At 42.5% G+C, this 20,004-nt stretch overlaps 1 protein-coding gene across 2 annotated transcripts; it reads right to left on the bottom strand.

The window, feature by feature from the left end:
• Nucleotides 1–7,313: 7,313 nt before the first annotated feature.
• LOC142257195 (phospholipase A2 inhibitor and Ly6/PLAUR domain-containing protein-like) lies at nt 7,314–18,111 on the bottom strand. 2 transcript variants are annotated; one of them, XM_075329323.1, is made up of 5 exons: nt 17,855–18,111; nt 17,465–17,578; nt 17,232–17,378; nt 14,046–14,195; nt 7,314–9,605 (listed from the first exon to the last, which is right to left on the bottom strand). In XM_075329323.1, the coding sequence occupies exons 1-5, from the start codon at nt 18,078–18,080 to the stop codon at nt 9,490–9,492; spliced, it is 753 nt and encodes a 250-aa protein (XP_075185438.1). In that variant the 5' UTR covers nt 18,081–18,111; the 3' UTR covers nt 7,314–9,489. The 2 variants fall into 2 exon arrangements, with proteins under 2 accessions (XP_075185438.1, XP_075185439.1); XM_075329324.1 differs by lacking the exon at nt 17,232–17,378.
• Nucleotides 18,112–20,004: the final 1,893 nt, after the last annotated feature.

The raw sequence follows: 20,004 nt of genomic DNA, 5'->3' as shown, positions 1-20,004 counted from the left end.
TCCTGCTGCCTGTATACAAAGATCATATAAATAGCCTTTGGAAAGGTAAAGAAATAATTGCATCATGGGATGGTTGCGATCATTCCAATAAGACCTTGACATCCCACATATTCTAAATATACTTGGCAGAACACTCTATTTTCTGCAGAACTTAATGTTTTTTCAGGTAAAGTTCTAGAGGAGTGATGATTACCTACATTATAAAGAGTTCATCAACACATTAGTGTGAGCTTGCCAAAAATAGAATGTTTATTTACCTGAAGGTATCTCAAGAAATATATGTTTACATTCCCTGAGGATTTTTTGGGTGGATTCATATAGTTGATGGAGAAATAAGCTTGCTCTGTGGTATTGGTAGGAATCAACAATCGTAAAAATAGTAGAACAATGTATCATGAATTCCAAAGTCTGCCAATTTTCATGGTGGTCTTGCAACAATCCTACCAGCAGCTCTCACAGAAATTTTGCTTGGTCTTCCAGACCTTATCTTGACCTCCACTGTTGCTGATAACTGCCATTTCTTAATTACATTTTAAACTGAGAAAAGGGTAAATTGAAAATGCTTTGCTATTTTTTTATAGTCTTTTGCTTTGTTGGCCTCCACCATTTTTATTTTCATAGATCTGGGCAGCTCCTTAGAAGAATCCATGGCTGCTGCAGCACTACCAGACCGGCAGCTGCTGTAGCTGACTTTCAGAAATGGGCACACGTGAATCGTACCCTAACAAGTAGCTCAGGAAAATCTGGGTTGGTTTTAAGAAGATGGTTAACTCCTAAGATGAGCATGTGGACCAAGCATGGTATGTGTATCAGCTTGCCAAGCTTCGGAACCGCCATCATGAAATGGTCTTTATCAAACATGACCATGTCTGGTTGGAGGTTCATCGGTGAGAGTCAAAGACTGTCTGGTCTGTTAGACTTTTCAACAACTCTGTGGTTGTGTGTGAGTTTCAGCAGAGCTTGTTGCCACTTCACCAAGGCAGTGCTGCAGCGTTCCAGCTTGTGACTAATAGGGACAACAATTCACAGATGGAGCATGAGAAGGAGGAGGTATAGAAACTGATGTAGGAGGTGAAGGAAACCCTAATGGAACTGGGGCCCACAATTTTAAATGTCAAAAGCACTTGTGCTGTCAAAGGATTTGACTCTGTTTCATTCTCCATAAGGTTCACCAAGTGTGCCATCAGGGAAATATAGCATCACTGTTAACAAGTACCGGACCACGTGTTGGTAGTTAAAAGTACCTTCCCAGTAACTATATTGGCTAGGACATCGGTTATGTAATGGGACATATGCTTGTGTAAGATGTGGATGGCACACCAGAAAAATAGTGGTGGCTGAGAACCTAGTACCAAGGGAAGGCTGCTGCCATCAGTTTGCAGACAATCTCAGTGTCCACAAGCCTATGCATCAAAATTTCCAGGGCAAACGGTCTGGAAATGTGTCAGTTTAGTGTTTTGGCCTGTGGGTTGGTTGCTGGGTATTTTTTTTTTGCATTACAAGGCATGGCGTAGAGACAGTTGAATGCTTTGCTGGGACAAGGAAGATGACGTGTTTGCTGATATTGGTTGACAATGTACAATGAATAGTGCAGGGCGGGAGGCATCCTGGACAGGGGTTTGCCCCGCACATAGCACAGAGGAAGAAGCAATAGTGTCACCCACAGACACTGATTATGGACCCGGGCATTCAACCTATCTTGTAGGCATTCAGCCTACTTTGTTGAGTGTTTGCTGACATACCTGAGCATGCTGTTTTGGTCAGGCTGTTAGTGGTATGAACATAGCAAAGCACAGGTTGCAAGTGAGCATTTTTTTGTCTTCTGCCCTCTCCATATAAAAGTGCAAAACTGTGGAACAATTAACTCATTGCCTGGGATCTGGCTGTGTATGGGTGTGCTGGGAAACACATGCCCATCTTCTCCCTCTACCTACCAAAATGCCTCTTCCTGCCTGTTCTGATGCTTTGGATCCCTTCCACTACTGAGTTGTTGAGCTCACTCTGCATACCAGGTTGCCAAGTTGGGTCAGTGACTTCATCATCTACCAACTCTCCTTCCACTTCCTCAGTGTGTTGCTTCTCCTGATTTGTTGATTGAACAACTGTGTCTCATTATTGCCCACCTCTTGAGACAGTAATTGCCGTTATCCACTATAGCCTTGTTTTGACAAAAAGCTGCTCAAATACTTGGGCATCGCAGCACACACTTTCCTAAAGTCCCTCTTGAAATGTGCATGGTGAAATGCCAGAAGAAGCCATAAATGGAAAAGTAAAGCACTCTTTGGAGTGTCCAAGTGTTGGGTCACTTGTCTCCTGGGACTCGCCATGGTAGAAGCAAGTAGGAACAGGGTAAGAATGTTGTGGTCCAGACTCCTGGCTAGTGAGACTGGATGATACTGGACTGTGTGGAAGACAGGGTAGTGCTGGGAAACAGATTGAAAGTATTATCAGTTATCCAACACACAACCTGCTCACAGTATTCTGGCTTCAACACTAATGTTCCACACCCACCTGCAAAGCCAGACCGTAAGCTAGGTCTATAGCAGTCATGGCGAACCTTTTACAGGCCGAGTGCCCAAACTGTAGCCCTAAACCCAATTTTTTTTCCGAAGTGCCAACCAAACCTATTATGTAAATAATTTATTGGAACCTTACCTTTGCAGTTTTCTCTTCAGCAGGGGGCATCATGCTCATGCATGCTTACCACACATTGAAGCTGAGCCCTTTCCAGACACAGCAGTTGGATTGATCTTTCTGGAATAAATTGCAGCATATTAGACAGAGATTTTAGCATGAAATGCAATCAGATGTCACCCTGTAATCCACATCTACATTTCAAAGTTTGAACATCTTTAAATCCCATAAAGACGTACGAGTTGCTACCCTCCCCTTTAATTGTGTAGTTATGTCCCTCTTCCTGGGCCATTTCTTGGTAAACATGTCCCCCATCCTGATATATATTTCCTACATTCTGGTATATTTGTCCCCATCATGGCCCCATCCTGGTATATATACCTCATCCTGGTAAATGTCCCCCATTCTGGCATGTTCCCCCATGCTGGTAAATGTACCCCCATCCCGGCATGTACCCCATTCCTGGTAAATGTTCCCAATCCTGGTTAATGTACCCCCATCCAGCTAAATATCCCCCTTCCTAGCAGGTACCCCCATCCTGGTAAATGTCCACTTTCATGCCATGTTCCCCTTCCTGGTAAATATTCCCCATCTTAACATGTTCCCCATCCTGGTAAATGTTCCCCTTCCTGGTAAATGTACCCTATTGTGGCATGTTCCCTCCATCCTGCCATGTATGTTTTCCCCATCCTGCCATGCATGTTTCCTCCATCCTGGCATGTATGTTTTCCCCATCCTGGCATGTATATTTTCCCCATCCTGCGATGCATGTTTCCCCATCCTGGCATGCATTGTTCCCCATCCTGGCATGTATGCTTCCTCCATCCTGACATACATGTTTCCCCCATCCTAGCATGCATGTTTCCCCCCCATGCTGACATGGATGTTCTCCCCCCCATGCTGGCATGCATGTTCTCTCCCCCCCCATGCTGGCATGCATGTTTCCCTCCCTCATGCTGGCATGTATGTTTCCTCCCCATGCTGGCATGCGCATGTTCTCTCCATGCTGGCATGCATTTCTCCCTCCCCCATGCTGGCATGTATGTTTCCACCCCATGCTGGCATGTATGCCCCCCCCATGCAGGCATGTATGTTTCCACCCCATGCTGGCATGAATGTCCCCCCCCCATGCTGGCATGTATGTTTCCACCCCAAGGTGATATATATGTTTTCTCCCCCCCATGCTGTTATGTATGTTTACCCCCTATGCTGGCATGCATGTCCCCCCCATGCTGGCATGTGTGTTCCCCCCTCCCCTCATGCTGGCATGCATGTTTCCACCCCATGCTGGCATGTATGTTTACCCCCTATACTGGCATGCATGTCCCCCTCCTCCCTCCATGCTGGCATGTGTGTCCCTACCTCCCCCCATGCTGGCATGTATGTTTCCACCCCATGCTGGCATGTATGTTTACCCCCTATACTGGCATGCATGTTCCCGCCCCACCCCCCATGCTGGCATGTGTGTTTTCCCCCCGATGCTGGCGCTGGCCCCCTCATCCTCACCTTGGCACAGCCGCACACAGGTTATAAAAAAAAAACAAGAAAAAAAAAACACACCGCTGACCTTCCAGCACCGCTCCACCGCTTCGCGCCGCTGGGTCCTCAGTTCCCACGCAGCCAGAAGTTTCCGGCGTCATTACGCCGGCGCCGCTCACTGACGCTCCTCCATCTCCTAGGCAACACACCTGCAGCCTGGGAGAGGAGGCGTGTTAGAGAGAGGAGAAATGTCTCCTCCGCTCCAACACAGCTTTGAACTGCTGGTGCAACCGCGCTAGCAGTTCAAAGCGGCAGGATGAGGACACAGCGCGCGTGCCAGCAGAATGGGCTCTGCGTGCCCCTGGTGGCACACGTGCCATAGGTTTGCCATCACTGGTCCATAGTGTGCATGTGTTTGGTGTGGTTCCACAGCAGGGACAGTTTGTCCTGGCCCATGGCCATGGCCTCTGTGCACACTACCATCTGCGTGATGTCCATTTTCCCATCTCTTACTGCACGCCTTGCATATTTTAAATTATGTATGCAGCTAAGAGTGTTATTAGTAGACAATAGAATTGATTTAAATTGGCCCTGAAAGGACTTTTGGTTTTATTAGCAGTAGCACCAAGGAATGTAAACCTGACTGGATGCTTCTAATATTCTATCCCTACTCTAGCAGCTAACCGTACACCAATTGCAATTAAAAGTGGTTATATTATACAATAGAATCTATTTGAATTAGCCCTGAAAAAGACTGTTGATTGTATGTAGCAGCACAAAGGACTGTAACACAATTAACCCTGCCTAAATGCCTCTAATACACTATCTGTACTGTAGCAGCTAAACCTACACTAACTGCAGCTAAAAAACATATTTTTATAGAATATAATCTATTTGATTTAGCCTCGAAAATGACTATTGATATAATGTTGCAACATTAGGTAATGTAATGCTATAATACACTCCATTGCATGTGTAATACAGTCCATTCTCCAGCAGAATCTCTCCCTATATTATTTCTGGGTACAGTGCACCACGCATGGCATCACCAAGTTTATATAGACCCAATGATGCAATGTGGATGACCAATCACAGTAACGCTAGTAACACCATGGCAACGGCATTACCCTGATTGGCAGGCAATCCTTGTATGCTTAGTGACTGAATAAATAACTTCCCTTAATCCTGGATGGATTTCTTTATTAGACCCTATACCTCCCCCACCCACTTTTTTATTCTTTCTTTCTTTCTTTCTTTCTTTCTTTCTTTCTTTCTTTCTTTCTTTCTTTCTTTCTTACTTTCCTTCTTTCTTTCTTTCTTTCTTTCTTTCTTTCTTCCTTTCTCTTTCTTTCTTTCTTTCTTTCTTTCATTCTTTTTTTTCCTATAGCCACACCACGACTTCTAATATTTCTTTTTCTATATACTTATTATGTTCAATTAATTGTTTGTAGTTAACTTTTCCTTTTACAAGATCGTAGTTTATAAATTTGTAATTCACATTATTTGTTAAGAGCCTTATTTTTACAATTTCTATAAATGTTCCCGCTCTCCCTTCCTTTTTCCTCCTCTTCTTCCCTTGTTTTCCCAATAAAATTTTACTTTCTCATTTCCTGCCCATCCCCATACCCATTACCAAGATTGTTTTCCTATGTATGTTTGCAATGTACTGATCAAATCTTGTAATGTAGTTTCCTTATTCTTCATGTTATCAGTTGTAATTCTTCTTTTAAAGTATAAGTATTGGAAATGAAGAATATCATCAGTATTCTGAGAACTGGCAGTACAAAAGAGCCGATTCATTGTTACACTTTTATAGGAACATTAATTTTTTTTTATTTGGAACATGTTATGTCTATGTATCTTTTATACAGTAAAATATCGTGACTAAATAGGGAGAGCAGGTAGACATATTCTTATTCAAAGATCGCCATAAAAATCCTAGGTAACTGGGCGTCACTTGAGCACCCATCGCGGTACCATTAACATGTAAATGGAAGTATTGCTGGAATTTATATGTTGTTGTTTTTTCAATAAGCATTCCAAGTCCAAACAGATAAAATATATCAATCTTTTCATTATTATGGAACCTTTATTTAAAAAGGGCTTAAAACATTGCAGAACTTGTTTTATTTTAATATATAGTGCTTAGTTTAATATATAGTGCTGCAATGACCATGTGCTCAAATGGTTTTATTTTTCTTTGGATACTGTTATGATGACAAGCAATCTATACATGACAGGACTAGTCAGGCTGTTGGAAGACCCTGTAAACTGAAATACAACTAGTTAGACTCTTGAAGAACTTATCACAGAGCTGGTTTCACAGCAACACAGACCAGTACTACTTTTTAATGCTGTTTATTCGGCTGCTTTATGTTTTGTCTCACCTTATAGAATGATTACAGCTACATTTCTAAGTACTGCTGTATTAGGCAGCTGCTACTGAACATTTGTTATATAGAGGCAAAAAGGCAAGGATTCCTCTTGACTGTGTGTGCTGTGTTAGGAAAACATCATAGCAGCTTGTCTCCACCCAATAACCCAAACACATATAAATTCTGATGAAAAATGCAGGGTGCATGTAAAAAAATGGCCAACAATAGTGTTATTCCTCATTTACACCCTCACATGGCTGCTTATTTGTTCTACTCAAGTTCTACTTATATCCTCAAGTTCTACTTATATGAAAGCTTAAGCCGCTTTCACATTGTGTTTACCTCTCTGTTCAGTGGTCCTGTTGGTGCTTCCATCCGAACCCCCAGCAAAACTGGTTTTGGGTGCATGCGCCGACGGAGTCCCTGACTATAATGGTGCAGACGGAGTAACCGCGTGTTCTGTTATGCACTATTTCGGGCGTATACATTTTCTGGAGGCAGATACCCAGACGTAGTAGACTGTGTCCACTTCCAGTAAGCGTATACGCCTGAAAATGGTGCATGACAGAGCACACGGTGACTCTGTCTGCACCATTATAGTCTATGGCCCCGTTGATGCATGCACCCAAAACCCATTTAATGATGGGACCACTAAACAGAGGTCAGAATGCAGTGTAAAAGGGGCCTTTCGTTGAAAGGTCACCAGGAATGACATGGACTTGTAATTTAAGTTACTTTTTATCTACTAAGAAATATTGTCCATGCATACAATTATTATTATTATTATTTTTATTATTATTATTATTATAAATATTCCACAAAAAACAATGCTTAAAGAAAATTTATTGAAGAGTTCAGATAATCACATAATACAAAAAATTATTTTTCTTCAAGATTTAAATTAAGTATTTTAAGCAGTCCAAGTGTTTGTTGGTTTATTATAACACCATTATTCTACAGATTTATAGATTTAAAGGGAACCTGTTACCACTTTTTTGGCTTATAAGCTGCGGCCACCACCACCGGGCTCGTATATACAGCATTCTAACATGCTGTATATAAGAGCCCGGGCCGGGAGTATAGCATAAAAAACACTTTATAATACTTACCTAATGGTCGAGCGGTTGGCCTAATGTGCGTCTCCGTTCTTCGGTGCTGATGCCTCTCCTGTCGGCCATCTTCATCCTCTTTATGAAGCCTGTGTGCATGACGCGTCTACGTCATACACACTCGCTGGTCCTGCGCAGGTGCACTACAATACTTTTATCTACCCTGCTCAGGGCAGATCAAAGTGCGCCTGCTCAGGACCTGAATGCCGGTGAGTGTGTATGACGTCGGACCCACCATGCACCGCGGCTAGAGAAAGAGAACAAAGATGGCCAAAAGATGCGGCGCTAGGAACCGGACAACAGAGAGCCCCATATGGCCAGCCGCGCGACCATTAGGTAAATATTATTAAGTGTTTTATATGCTATACTCCCTGCCTGGGCTCTTATATACAGCATGTTAGAATGCTGTATATAAGAGCCCGATGGTGGTGGCCGCAGCTTAGAGGCTGAAAAAGTGGTGACAGGTTCCCTTTCAGTCTTCTGGGATACTACTACTCCAAGTATAACAACAACATTGATATGTTTTGATGTCAATAAATAAAAGGACCCAACTCCGCACTAAATAGCCAAGAAAACACTTGGATGCCCAAATAGAAAGTGTTATACATTGCATTCTTGCTGATTTTTTGTAATTAATACACATCAGTTAAAGATTATTAGAACTATAGTTTTTAAAAAGCAAAAAAACCTTATTTTACGTCACCGCTTACTTCTCCAGCCCCTTTGCTCATCTCTAGCACCTCTCCACATATTCAAATCACCGTCAGTCTCTTTGAAAACCAATGGCTAGGCTAAGGTTTTGGCCCTTGCTACACCCATGTAAGTTCTGCGCATGCGCCCACAAAGTAATGGTGCATGCTGTGACTTTATGGTTCCGCAATGGTTAAAAAAATGTATACATTTTTAATGTGCAATGGTTAAAAATGAATGAACATAAAAGAATAGGAAATAGGGTTGAGGGTCAAACAGGATGACAAGGGCAAGGTATAATTTTATTAAATAGGCATTGCACATGATAATACTTATAACATGAAAAGCTAAAAAGGCTTTGGAAAACTACATGACCGCACAATGAATAAAGTATGGTAAGTCTTGATAATGGCTGGCACTTAGGATGATAATTAGTCAGAATGAATGAAACTAAAGTTAATAAATAAATGTTGCAGATGAATTGAGCACAGAACACTTATAAGTGCTGACATGTATAGAGAGGGCACATTGAATGAAAAGTGTCACAATAATAAGTAAAAACCAAATAAAAACAAGTAATAGACCAAATGTGAATAATGTCATTAACTATATAGAGCTATATCAATATCAGGTAAAATATAATGCCTTGAATTTGTTATCTTGTGATGCCCGACGCGCATTTCGCTGGGATTTCTACTTGGGGTGAATTCATTTGAGCATTCAATTTCATCCATTGCATAATAATGGTTTATATAATTGGAAACGGTTGTGATCATATTTTTAGGTTTCATTCTCATGCTAGTTTTTGACCGCTAGGTTTCACTCCCTCCCTCTTCGTACCCTTCATCTCCACTGGCCCTTTGTTTAGCCAACAATCTTGTAGGTTTCACAGATGTTGTGACTCCACAACAACATCACGCTTGACCTTTCCCACTTATGATGAACCTTCCTTGGCCAACAAACTTGAAAGGGCCTGCACTGCGTGAAAACTTCAACACAACCAATAGAGATCTGAAGATGCCGCAAAGACTAGGCGAGTGATGGTGAGAAATGGAGGAGCTAGAGAGATGATTGGTGAAGTGAGTATAAGGAGACAAATTCAAATTTTGCCTGATCTGCTTATCTCTAATTAGAAGTGAAGGAGGATAATTAATTTGATTATCATTTTTTCTATTTACCATGCCTGTGTTACACCATATAATCTAACACTGCAAGTATTCCCTGTGCTCCTCTTCAAAGGCAATCTTGCTGTCCAAGTTTTGTTGGCAGGCAGCAGAATTAATACAACCTTTGGCAGAATAATTTAGAAACGTTCCATCTGTAGACAGAAAAAAACCAGACATCATTTGATTACAAAACATATCGTAGAATCATAGAATAATAGAATGGTAGAGGTGGAAGGGACCTCAAGGGCCAATGAGTCCAACCCCTCGCGAGTGCAGGCTTTCCAAAATCATCCTAGCTATATGTTTATCCCAGCTCTATGGGATAATCCCAGCTATGTGTATATGCATATATACAATATATATATTGAATAAAATACAAATGATGAAGAATACACAGGAACTATATACACAAAACTATAAAATATTTAATTCTGGACTACATGTACAAAGTTCATATTTTCTATTTTATTGTAGATACCTTAGGGCAAAAAATAATTATTTTTCAAAAAAATGCAAGCATCTTTAACCCCTTCATGAAATATGATGTACATTTATGTAATTTGTTGTGTTCCTGAATTTGATGTGGGCTCACACGCCAAGTCCGCATTTTTCCCAGCAGATGATGGCTAAGTTATTCAGCCATCATCTGCCTCCAACAGCTGTGGGTGGAATGGAGCTCTGTCCATGGCTGTTAATTGGTTAAATGCAGCTGTCCATCTCTGACAACGGCAGAGGGCCAATGATTAATTGCGTACAAGAGCTCACCCCTGTGACGTGTTTGCGGGACGCTAATGGATTGTAGTGACAGCCAAGAGTCTGCTGAAGACCTTCATGCTTGTAATGCTGTTTCTTCTCATAAAGCCAGAATTTAGCTGGTGTTAATAAGAGATGATGATTTTTGCTATACATAGTACTGCTGGTGCACTGCCATGTATAGCACAAGGGTTTGGACGATTGCAAGTTCATGCCCAATAAAGGGACTAATAAATACAGTAAAAAGTAAAAAAAAATGTAACAAATAAAAAAAATTTAAGGTTCAAATCACTTCCTTTTTGCCCCTTTTTAAACAAATACACATATTTGGTGTTGTTGCATTCATACAAGTGCAATCTATAAAAGCAAAAATAATTAATCAAATCGCTAAATCACATAATGAGAAAACTAACCATAAATACGTTTTTTGGCCAATGCAAAATTGGAATAAAATACAATAAGAAATGAACAAAACCTTGCATACATACACCATATCACCAGCCACAGCGCTGCTGCGCTGGCTAAACCCAGGACCTTTATCTTCAAGGTATTCTCTACCAAACGCTATTAACCCACTCAAATTTCCATATTCCAGGCACCCATCTTGAAGCGACTCTTGACTAAGACCCAGGCGGGGTCGAAACGTCGGAATTACTTCACAGTCGCCTCAATAAATTTGGAAAACTTTTTGCATCACAATCTATGAGTGCAGTGAATTTATTTATTATCTCAGTAAATAAGATAGAACGCACTGTGTTGGCTACACACAGGAAATGCATATAGTAGCCTATGGTCACTTTACCTAGACAATACATACAGTAGCCTATGTTAACTTCACATAGACTACACAGCCATATGATGGAATAAACAAAGCAAAACTAATAGGATAGTATGACAGGCCACAAGCCATCATGCTATTAAAGAAGAAGACAGAAAAGACGCAAAATCAAGTGACGGTTTCTGATAGATTGTGTGTAGCACACGGCCCTATGCACATACCTACACTAGAAAGAGAAAACGCTAAACAAGTACATGTCTAAGTGGTATATATATCGCTCAACTATCATATATGCCAAGACACCAGGGATAGTACTAGCGCCCAGACACCCATATACAATGTGCTTATGTGACAACTGCACGCAGACTGGCATGGGCGGCGTCCTTATATAACCTAAGGATCGCCCCAAACAGTCTCACTTCCAGTCGGTGTGGGTGTAGTCCAAATTCCAATCCAGGAACGCCATATCATCAGGACGGCTTACGTCATAAGGACAGCTGACGTCTAATGGCCAATCCTGGGTTGCCGTGTCATCCAAAAATCTGACATTCAACTACCAGTCAGAACGTGCCACATCACGCACATGCTCAGTAGCTCGATTCTTGGACTTAGAGGAAGACTGAGCCCAATCAGTCTAAGCATGCTTAGTAGCCCAATTTGTGGACTTAGGCTCTGACTGAACACATTCAGCTCAAGCATGTGTCGCGGGCGGCGGGGCGCTGCTCGACCTAATGCTGACGCTCGGGTCCGGTCGCTGCTGCTCGGTGGCTCGAGCAGTGGGCCGGATCCGGGGACTCGAGCGGCGCTCCTCGCCCGTGAGTGAAAAGGGGAGGATTGTTTGGGGATTGAGTCTGTGACGCCACCCACGGTTTGTGGTGAAGGTGGGCACCACCGCTGCTGGTGATGGGGATCCCGGGAGCGTTGATAGGGAGCAGCTGGGATGTTGTTTTCTCCCCCCGTGGGTAGGGGCTGGTGGTCCCGGGGCCCGGTGAGGTGACGGGGAGGCAGAACTGGCGAGGTGCAGGGTCACTGGGACAGCGCGGCACAATGCCGGACGGCACTGGTGTACTCACTCAGCAATAGAGAGTCACAAGAGTCTCCAGTAAACCAAATGGCTGGATGGATGGTTCCCGCAGCCGGCTGCAGTGTGTCTCTCCCCGCACAGGTGATGGTGGCTGTCTTTCCCTTCACCTTAGTAGTTTGCTTTTGACTCTGATGGCTTTCCAACGGTGGTCCGCTCCCCGGTGTATAGGTGCCGTAGGAGCCCGATTTGCCCGCAGGCGCTGGCCCTTGGGTTTCTAGCCTTTGGCAGTGGCTGTATACCCGCACGGTGCGGACAGTTGCCTTCAAATGGGACTTGGTAGTTGGGAAACCCCTGGGGTCCTGTCACAGTCGGATTTGACAATTAACGGCGGCTTCAAGCCTGGTCGGGGTCCGATGGCCCTGCTTGTGTGTGCTTAGTTTCACTCCGTTCCCCCTTCCGGTGCCGGCGGGCCGACGCCGGACTCCAGTCCTTTTCGCTCTGCGGAGCTCCACTAAGTCCTGCAGACGGCCACCACCGTCTGCCAACCTTGCTGTACGTGTCCGGGCTCCGACCCAGACACCAGTCTTGCTCCTCACACTTTCTCTCTCTAAACTCATCTGCACTGTTTTCCCGCCTCCAGGACTGTGAACTCCTCGGTAAGTGGGGCCAACCGCCTGGCTCCACCCCACCTGGTGTGGACATCAGCCCCTGGAGGGAGGTGTTAGAGAAGCTATTTTGTCCTGTTCACCTATATGTCCACAGACTTCTAATTTCATGCACATATAAGTTTTGTCTGACCAGTTATGCAACCAAGTATATGAGTAATTGATGTTCTATTCCACATCTGCTATTTGCTATGGTGATAACTTGGTTTCCTAGAATTGTTATTCTCTTGCACGTACGTACTTTTCTTTTAATACGCTATTTGTATATCCAAAGTCTGATTTATTCTGTCTCTAATCTCAACATATGTCTTTTTGTTAAATGAGACTTGGCATCATACTTATTCTTCCAGCTTAATGCTATTCATTCCTATTATAGATATATTCGATATGGCCTTGGGACCACTGTACTCCCTTATGTGGTTATGTGTTAACGTATTTCCTTGGAACCAAATTTGGACTGTCCTTAGTTAGTATAACAAAGATTGACTTTGGTCTAATGACTATATTTGGAAATCACCTAAATTGTGCAACTATGTCACATCTCTTGTATTATGTAATCAGCTTGAAAAGGTATAAAACCTTCCTCTTCTTTATTATTAAACTCAGTGTTATTTAATACACTACGGACTTGTCTTGTCTTGGTGTGTTGAAGCGTCACACTCAGAATTGGCCGATCCTCAACAGCTACCTGAGAGGAAAGAGAGCCCGGCTTTAACAGAGGCAACAAGGGTTTTGTGTTTGACCTGTGTTTCTGTCCGGGGGGGTGGGGGTGCGAATGTTATTCATGTGGCTACCTGGCTTGTCCAGGGCGCCACACATGCTCAGGAGCCTAATTTGTGGACTTGAGCTCTGACTGAGGACCTTCAGCCTTAGAACCCTGGCTGAGTTCTGTCAAGCTGTACAAGCACCATGGGTGACTTTGGGCACTTAGCCTCAGGCAGCTGAGTAGTGAGCAGGATGTCACAAGAGCAAGCCGAGTGCAGAGACCAGCATCTAGGCAGAGCCGTAGCTACAGGGGCCATCTCAGGTGAGGAATCAGGGGCACCCGCAGCTACCTGGAGTCTGACCCACACAGGCACATAAAAAATAGTTACCTGGATAATCATAATTAGTGGTTACTTTTGCCATATAGTGAAACACAAAAAACAGATATGAAATTGCACTTTTCTTGCAATTTTAAGGTACTAGGATTTTTCCCCCTTTTTCAGGTATCATTGAAAAGAACAATTTGTCTTAAAAAATAAAGCCCTGATATGGTTACATGGATAGAAAAATAAAAAAAAGTTATGACACTTGGAGGAAGGGAGGGAAAAAACTAAAAAACAAACAAAAAGAAGCTCAGTCATGGAGGGGATAACAAAAATGTTCTCACCTGGATTCATCATTGTAGCCCTATAGTCCAGACATCTCGTCATGGAGCCAGTGCAGTTCATCACCACGTCAGTCTTACATTCCTCCAAAGTGTCAAAACGTAGGCAGGATAGACATTTTACACCATTTAGTGTTTTGTTTTCTGTAGGGGCTGAAAGAATGTACACAATTATTACTTCAAAAAAAATTTAAAACAAGTAATGGCTAAAGGGTGCTTTACACAAGACGAGCTATCGTGCGATGCATCGTCGAGGTCACGGTTTTCGTGACGCACATCCGGCATCGTTCACGATGTCGTCTCGTGTGACACCTCCGAGCGACGCAGTATCGCTCACAAATCGTGAGTCGTGTACTCGTCACTCAGTTTCAAAAAATTGTCTAATTAAAATGTCGCCGGTTGTTCATCGTACCCGTGATAGCACACATTGCAGCGTGTGACACCCCGGGAACGATGAACACAGCTTACCTGCGTCCCACGTCTCCCGGCGGTTATGCAGAAAGAAGGAGGTGGGCGGGATGTTTATGTCCCGCTCATCTCCGCCCCTCCGCTTCTATTGGCCGGCGGCTGTGACGCCGAACGTCCCTCCCCTTTAGGAAGTGGATGTTCGCCACCCACAGTGAGGTTGCTCAGCAGGTAAGTATGCGTGATGAGGGTTTCACGACTTTGTGCGACACGGGCAGCGATTTGCCCGTGACGCACAAATGACGGGGGTGGGTACGATCGATCGTGAAATCTCACAATCAGTCGTCCCGTGTAAAGCAGGCATTATTGTCAAAAAAGCATGTTGTTAGAGAGAAATTAGGCTATGTGACCACGTACCCGCGGATTTTGCTGCAGGTTTGTCCGCAGGTTTACTGCAGCTGCTGCCCGTAATCCGCAGCTTTCCACTGCTGCGGGATTCGAGCATTTTTGTTGCGTTAAACCTGCGGGACAAGTGCGGAAATACTTGCAGAAGTCTCGCCCTGTATCTCCATAGTGGGAAGATGGGACATCTGCCGATATCTCCGCATGAATAATTGACATGCCGTTACGTGAGCCTGAGAAAAATCTGCAGCATTTTCCGCAGCCACACATACCGCAGCATTGATACACCACTCCCCAAATCCCTTAGGATAACATGGGGAGTGTCTGTCTTTGCGTAAACCTGCGGATTTGGCTGGAAAATCCAGCTAAATCCGTGGGTTTTCCACGGCAAAATCCGTGGGTACATTGTCCCGTGGGCACATAGCCTTACCCCATTCAATGGAAACCAAATTTGTATAACATGTTTAATGTCCAAAAAAAAAATTATATTGTTACCCAGAAAAATCCACATAAATATTTTTATTCTTAAAAAGACAAAAATATTCTCATATTCTGTAAAACTAACAAAAAACATTTTTGTAAACTTGCTTGACGAAGGAGCTTTGACAGCTCCAAATATATTTTTTCTGGTTACTCAGTATTAAGGTACCACTCCTAGAATACTTTTATCTTTTTCGGCATAAATGTGGTTATGCAGAAGTTTGCAAATTCATGAGACCCAATAAATTCAAAGACTTTGTGTTTGATTTGCACTAAATGGCAAAAAGGTCAATTAAGATTTTACAAAATGCAAAAGTTGCATCAGCTAGAGAAATCACATATGATTCCAGACACAGCAGACTTCACCAAAATGTCTTAAAATTAGTCCATCAGATGATGTAGAACAGTTATTCAGAAGGGGCAAATATAACTTGTAAAAAAGCAGAAGCAGGGAATGTAGCAGACATTTTGTGGTGAATCTGGATAGGGAGAAGACAACGCTGCATCTGCTTCTTGCAGTTGCTCATGCTGAAATACCTGGGTTTCCCATGTGGGTTAGCACCAATAATTTAATAATATTAATTGTAATTAGAGTGTCATGATCTATGCTAAACTCAGTTGCTGCTGAGCTTTTTCTAGTATTCCTTATCAGGGTCTGGTCATTAGGGGTTAATCTCATCATGCTTCGTTTTGGATGTTGGGCCGCTAGTGCAGTAACAGTGATCGTTCCTGCTTGCAACCTGCGTACCTGGCTTCGTGAGCAACCTGATCTGTCCTGCCTCCCACTTACCTTGTTCTGACCCACACCCTCAACTGTTCGTTCATCTGTCTTGTTCCCCGAGTACTCTGTCCTTCTGGCCGGTTCTCCCAGCTCTGTCTGTCTTGTCCTGACCTGTGTCCCCTCCCTCTTGTATTTTACTTGGACTTCCCGGCATCTGACCTGTTTCCTTGTTCCTGGCTTCGGCTCTATCTCTCCATCAGCTGTATACATGACTTCCTGGCTACTGAACCTCGGCGATCACCTGACCACGATTTGATTATCCCTGTACTACTGACGAGACCTTCTGCTGCAGACCCAGTTCACTGACTACTTTACTGCCCTCTTGTGGGTTGTCTGCGTATTCACTCTGAAGCTATACTGCTTGTAGCTTCAGTGTCTCTCTTAGTACAGCGTGACATAGGCCATCTAAAAGCGTAGCATAAAAAGGAGGACTATAATAGATCATTCCATCCTCAATATATTGATAGGCCATGGACCTGTTTCTCCTTATGTAATACATTCAACTGTCATTCCCTAATTCAGCTAATTAAAAACAATTACCTATTAGCCTGCCCAACATGTTACACCATGTTTGGCTTCATCAAGGGACTGAGGCTATAATGTCTCCTGAAGTTTTTTTTAGCAATCAATTGTAGTAATTACCATTATCACTAGAGATGAGCAAACCTTAGGCTCTTTGCTTGGAATTTTGGCTCATAAAATGCCGTGAAAATCAGCCAGGTGTGTATGACTCTGTGATCGTGTCTGCGTGATGCCCTGCATTGGGTGCTGTTTATTTTAAATTTGTCTTACATTCAGTGCACTAAGATTCATGTAGAATTTAAAAACAAAAATAACACTGCCCACACACCTCTGAAAGTGTTTTGCTTTTGGCCTATAGCAAAACATTTCCGGAGGTGTGTGGCGGTGTTATTTGTTTATTTTTTAATTCTCAGTGAAAAAAACATCTTAGTACTCTCAATGTAAGCCTAATTTGAGCTGAAGAAACAGTACCTGCAGTGTGCACAATGCAGGGCATCACGCAGACACGAGCACAGAGCGAAACTCACCTGGCTGATTTTCACGGCATTTTCCGAGCCCGAACACCAAACTTCGAGCCTAACTCTAATTATGACACTTACATTCATATTCTTGAGTGTTGCATAAGTCTCCAGTGCAGCAACGCCCAGAGAATAAATAAGTTGTATTTCCCACTACTAATTCGCCGTCGGGTCCACACAAAGTTTTATTGGCACATCCTTTATAAATTGCATTACACACACTTCCATCTGCAAAATAAGTAAATTGACATCACAGACCTGGAGCTGAGATGATACTTTAGTTTAGTTAAAAGAATGAACTCAATTGTACTCACTAAGGGTAACATGTTGGGAGACGGTCATGCATTCATCTCCAAGGCATTCGGTCTTAGACGCGTTACATATTGTGGAGTTGCGGGACTCGCAGAAATAACATTGAGAGGAAATAACTGGGAAAAAATTAACATCCTGTTATATTATAGTAAAAAAAATCAGAAAAAATAATTCAGAGATTAATATATCACGCTGTAATTATGCTGATTCTCCAACTAGAAAATGTGCTCCAATGTCACCATATTTCCCAGAATTGTGTAAGATATACAAGAATTTGTATTTAATATTTGCATAGACATTTAGAAAATAATTGTGGGGGATGTCAATAAATTGTGCTAACACTCCACAGTGCCTTATGTGTATATGATGGGAACTAACTGCACTGTTCTCACCTGAGCCAACAAGAGCAGAGACCATGCAAAGTAAAGCCACCAGGTTCTTCATTGAGGATGATTGGGCGTCTTCTCGGATTGTCTTCTGCTCATCTTGTTGTCTGTACACAGGGATCATATATATACTGTCTGGGAAGGTAATACCAAGGTACACCACATATTCCAAGTTTCTCTGGCAGGACATTCTCTTCTCAATACATTTTATGGTTTTTACGGGTGAGGTCATGAGTCAATTTACCAATGACGTGATCACCTAAATTAAAATGAATCCATCAAAATATCTGTCAATGTGTTCCTGCCTAAAACACAATGTTTAAATCACCTAAAAAATAAACATGCTTACCTTCCTTGAGGAAACATGGGTGGATTCCCATTGTTGGGAGTGCACACTCTTCTTATTTGTTTGTTGGTAAACCTCCAACACTGAACACAATGCGTACCCATTCTCCCAGTCTGATTTATATTGTACCCCTAGGAGGGTTGGATATCTGTATTCTTGAGATGGTATTAAATGAATACAGAAGAGAACACACCAGCCTACGCACATATATATCTTCAATCTTAAAGATATTGAGACTTAGATATTGCTTATTTCTTTCAAGTGTAGAAAAGCAGAAAAGAAACATTGTTTGCCAAGCTTCATCCTATTTTGTTTTTTATTTACTCCTTTATTATTAAATTATTAAAATTGATATCACAAATTTACCATTAATGCATTTCAAACTCTGAATGTCTCCTTAATCTTGGAGTTGCATTCATAAAATTTTCTATCTAAAATGAGCAACCCTCCTAAACACATTGGACACCTTTTTAGTAATACTTCGGCCACTTTTGCCAAATTTTCTTAAACAAATGGTTGATTTGCAGCAAACAAATTTGTGCACATCTAAAAAATGGAAAGATTGTAGTTGCTCGAAATATACAAGAAAGAGAAAAGAAAAGTGAGAGATTGTACCCCGTTGACCATAAGAGCACACACCCTACAGGAGGGAGAGGGCGTTGACTTCATTGAGTTCATCTGAGGTGAGATCACTAAGTTCACTGAGTTCACCATAGGTGGGTTCACCTGAGGTCACAGCTGGGGTACCGTAGGAACGCCAGCTGTGATGTCAATGGAACTCTTTGACTTCACCACTTACAGTTGCGGCTCTGTCAGTGTGTCCTTGATGGTGCAGTGAGCAGTCAGTCACGTTTTTTTAATGTGACTTCGCACTGCGACCTCAGATGTAGCAGACCCGGGATCATCTTGGGATGTTGTGGTGTGTTTTAGGTCAAACCTACAGGGGTGTTTGGGGGTTAATAAATTAGAGAAAGTGGGTGTTTTTATTTTATTTTGTTTTACTAAAGGATTTTTCTTTGTGATTATTTATTTTGACTTAGTAATGGGGGGTCTAATAAATCCCTCTCCATTGCGAACCTCAGGCTTGATGACATTTGTGATTTTAACGAATCATAGTTGTCATTAACTGGTTATATTACCCTGATTGCCACTGATCAAGGGCAATGAGGATGAACTGGATAAAGCACCGGAGTTGGCACATCTAATAGATGTGCCAATTCTGGGGTGGCTGGAGGCTGCTATTTTTAGACTGGGGAAAGCCCAATAACCTTGGGCCTCTTCTGCCTGAGAATACCAGCTTCCAGCTGTCCGCTTTATCTTGACTGAAAAAACAATGGAACATTAGGGGTATTACCGTGCTGGTACATAAAGAATTAAATACCCCATTAGTGAAACAATTGCTTTTATTGATTCAATTGTGTCTATTACCACATGCATTTATTGTTGTGCACTTTTGTATAAAAAAAAACAATTGTTTCACTAATGTGGTATTTAATTCCTTATGTACCAGAACGGTAGTACCCCTAATGTTCCATTGTTTTTTCGATTTACTTCTATGATGAGGTCCAGCACTCTTGGTCTTTGTTTTCTCTTTATCTTGACTGAGTATCAAAATCGGGGGGAATCTCACAACTTTTTTAAATTATTTATTTAACACTAGAAGTCCCAGAGAGGGGTCATTTAACATTTCTACCTTTGGAACCCAGAGATGGGTCGAATGACCTGAAGGATTTTAGCTAACATCCTATAATCACCGTCTTTTGTTCTGTAATTAAGGCCATTGCTGTCGCACCACAGGAGGTTGTGCGAC

The sequence above is a fragment of the Anomaloglossus baeobatrachus genome, chromosome 11 (genome assembly GCF_048569485.1).
Source record: "Anomaloglossus baeobatrachus isolate aAnoBae1 chromosome 11, aAnoBae1.hap1, whole genome shotgun sequence".
Lineage (NCBI taxonomy): Eukaryota > Metazoa > Chordata > Amphibia > Anura > Aromobatidae > Anomaloglossus > Anomaloglossus baeobatrachus.
The sequence above is the reverse complement of the archived record's forward strand: the minus strand, read 5'-3'. Positions and strand labels throughout refer to the sequence as shown.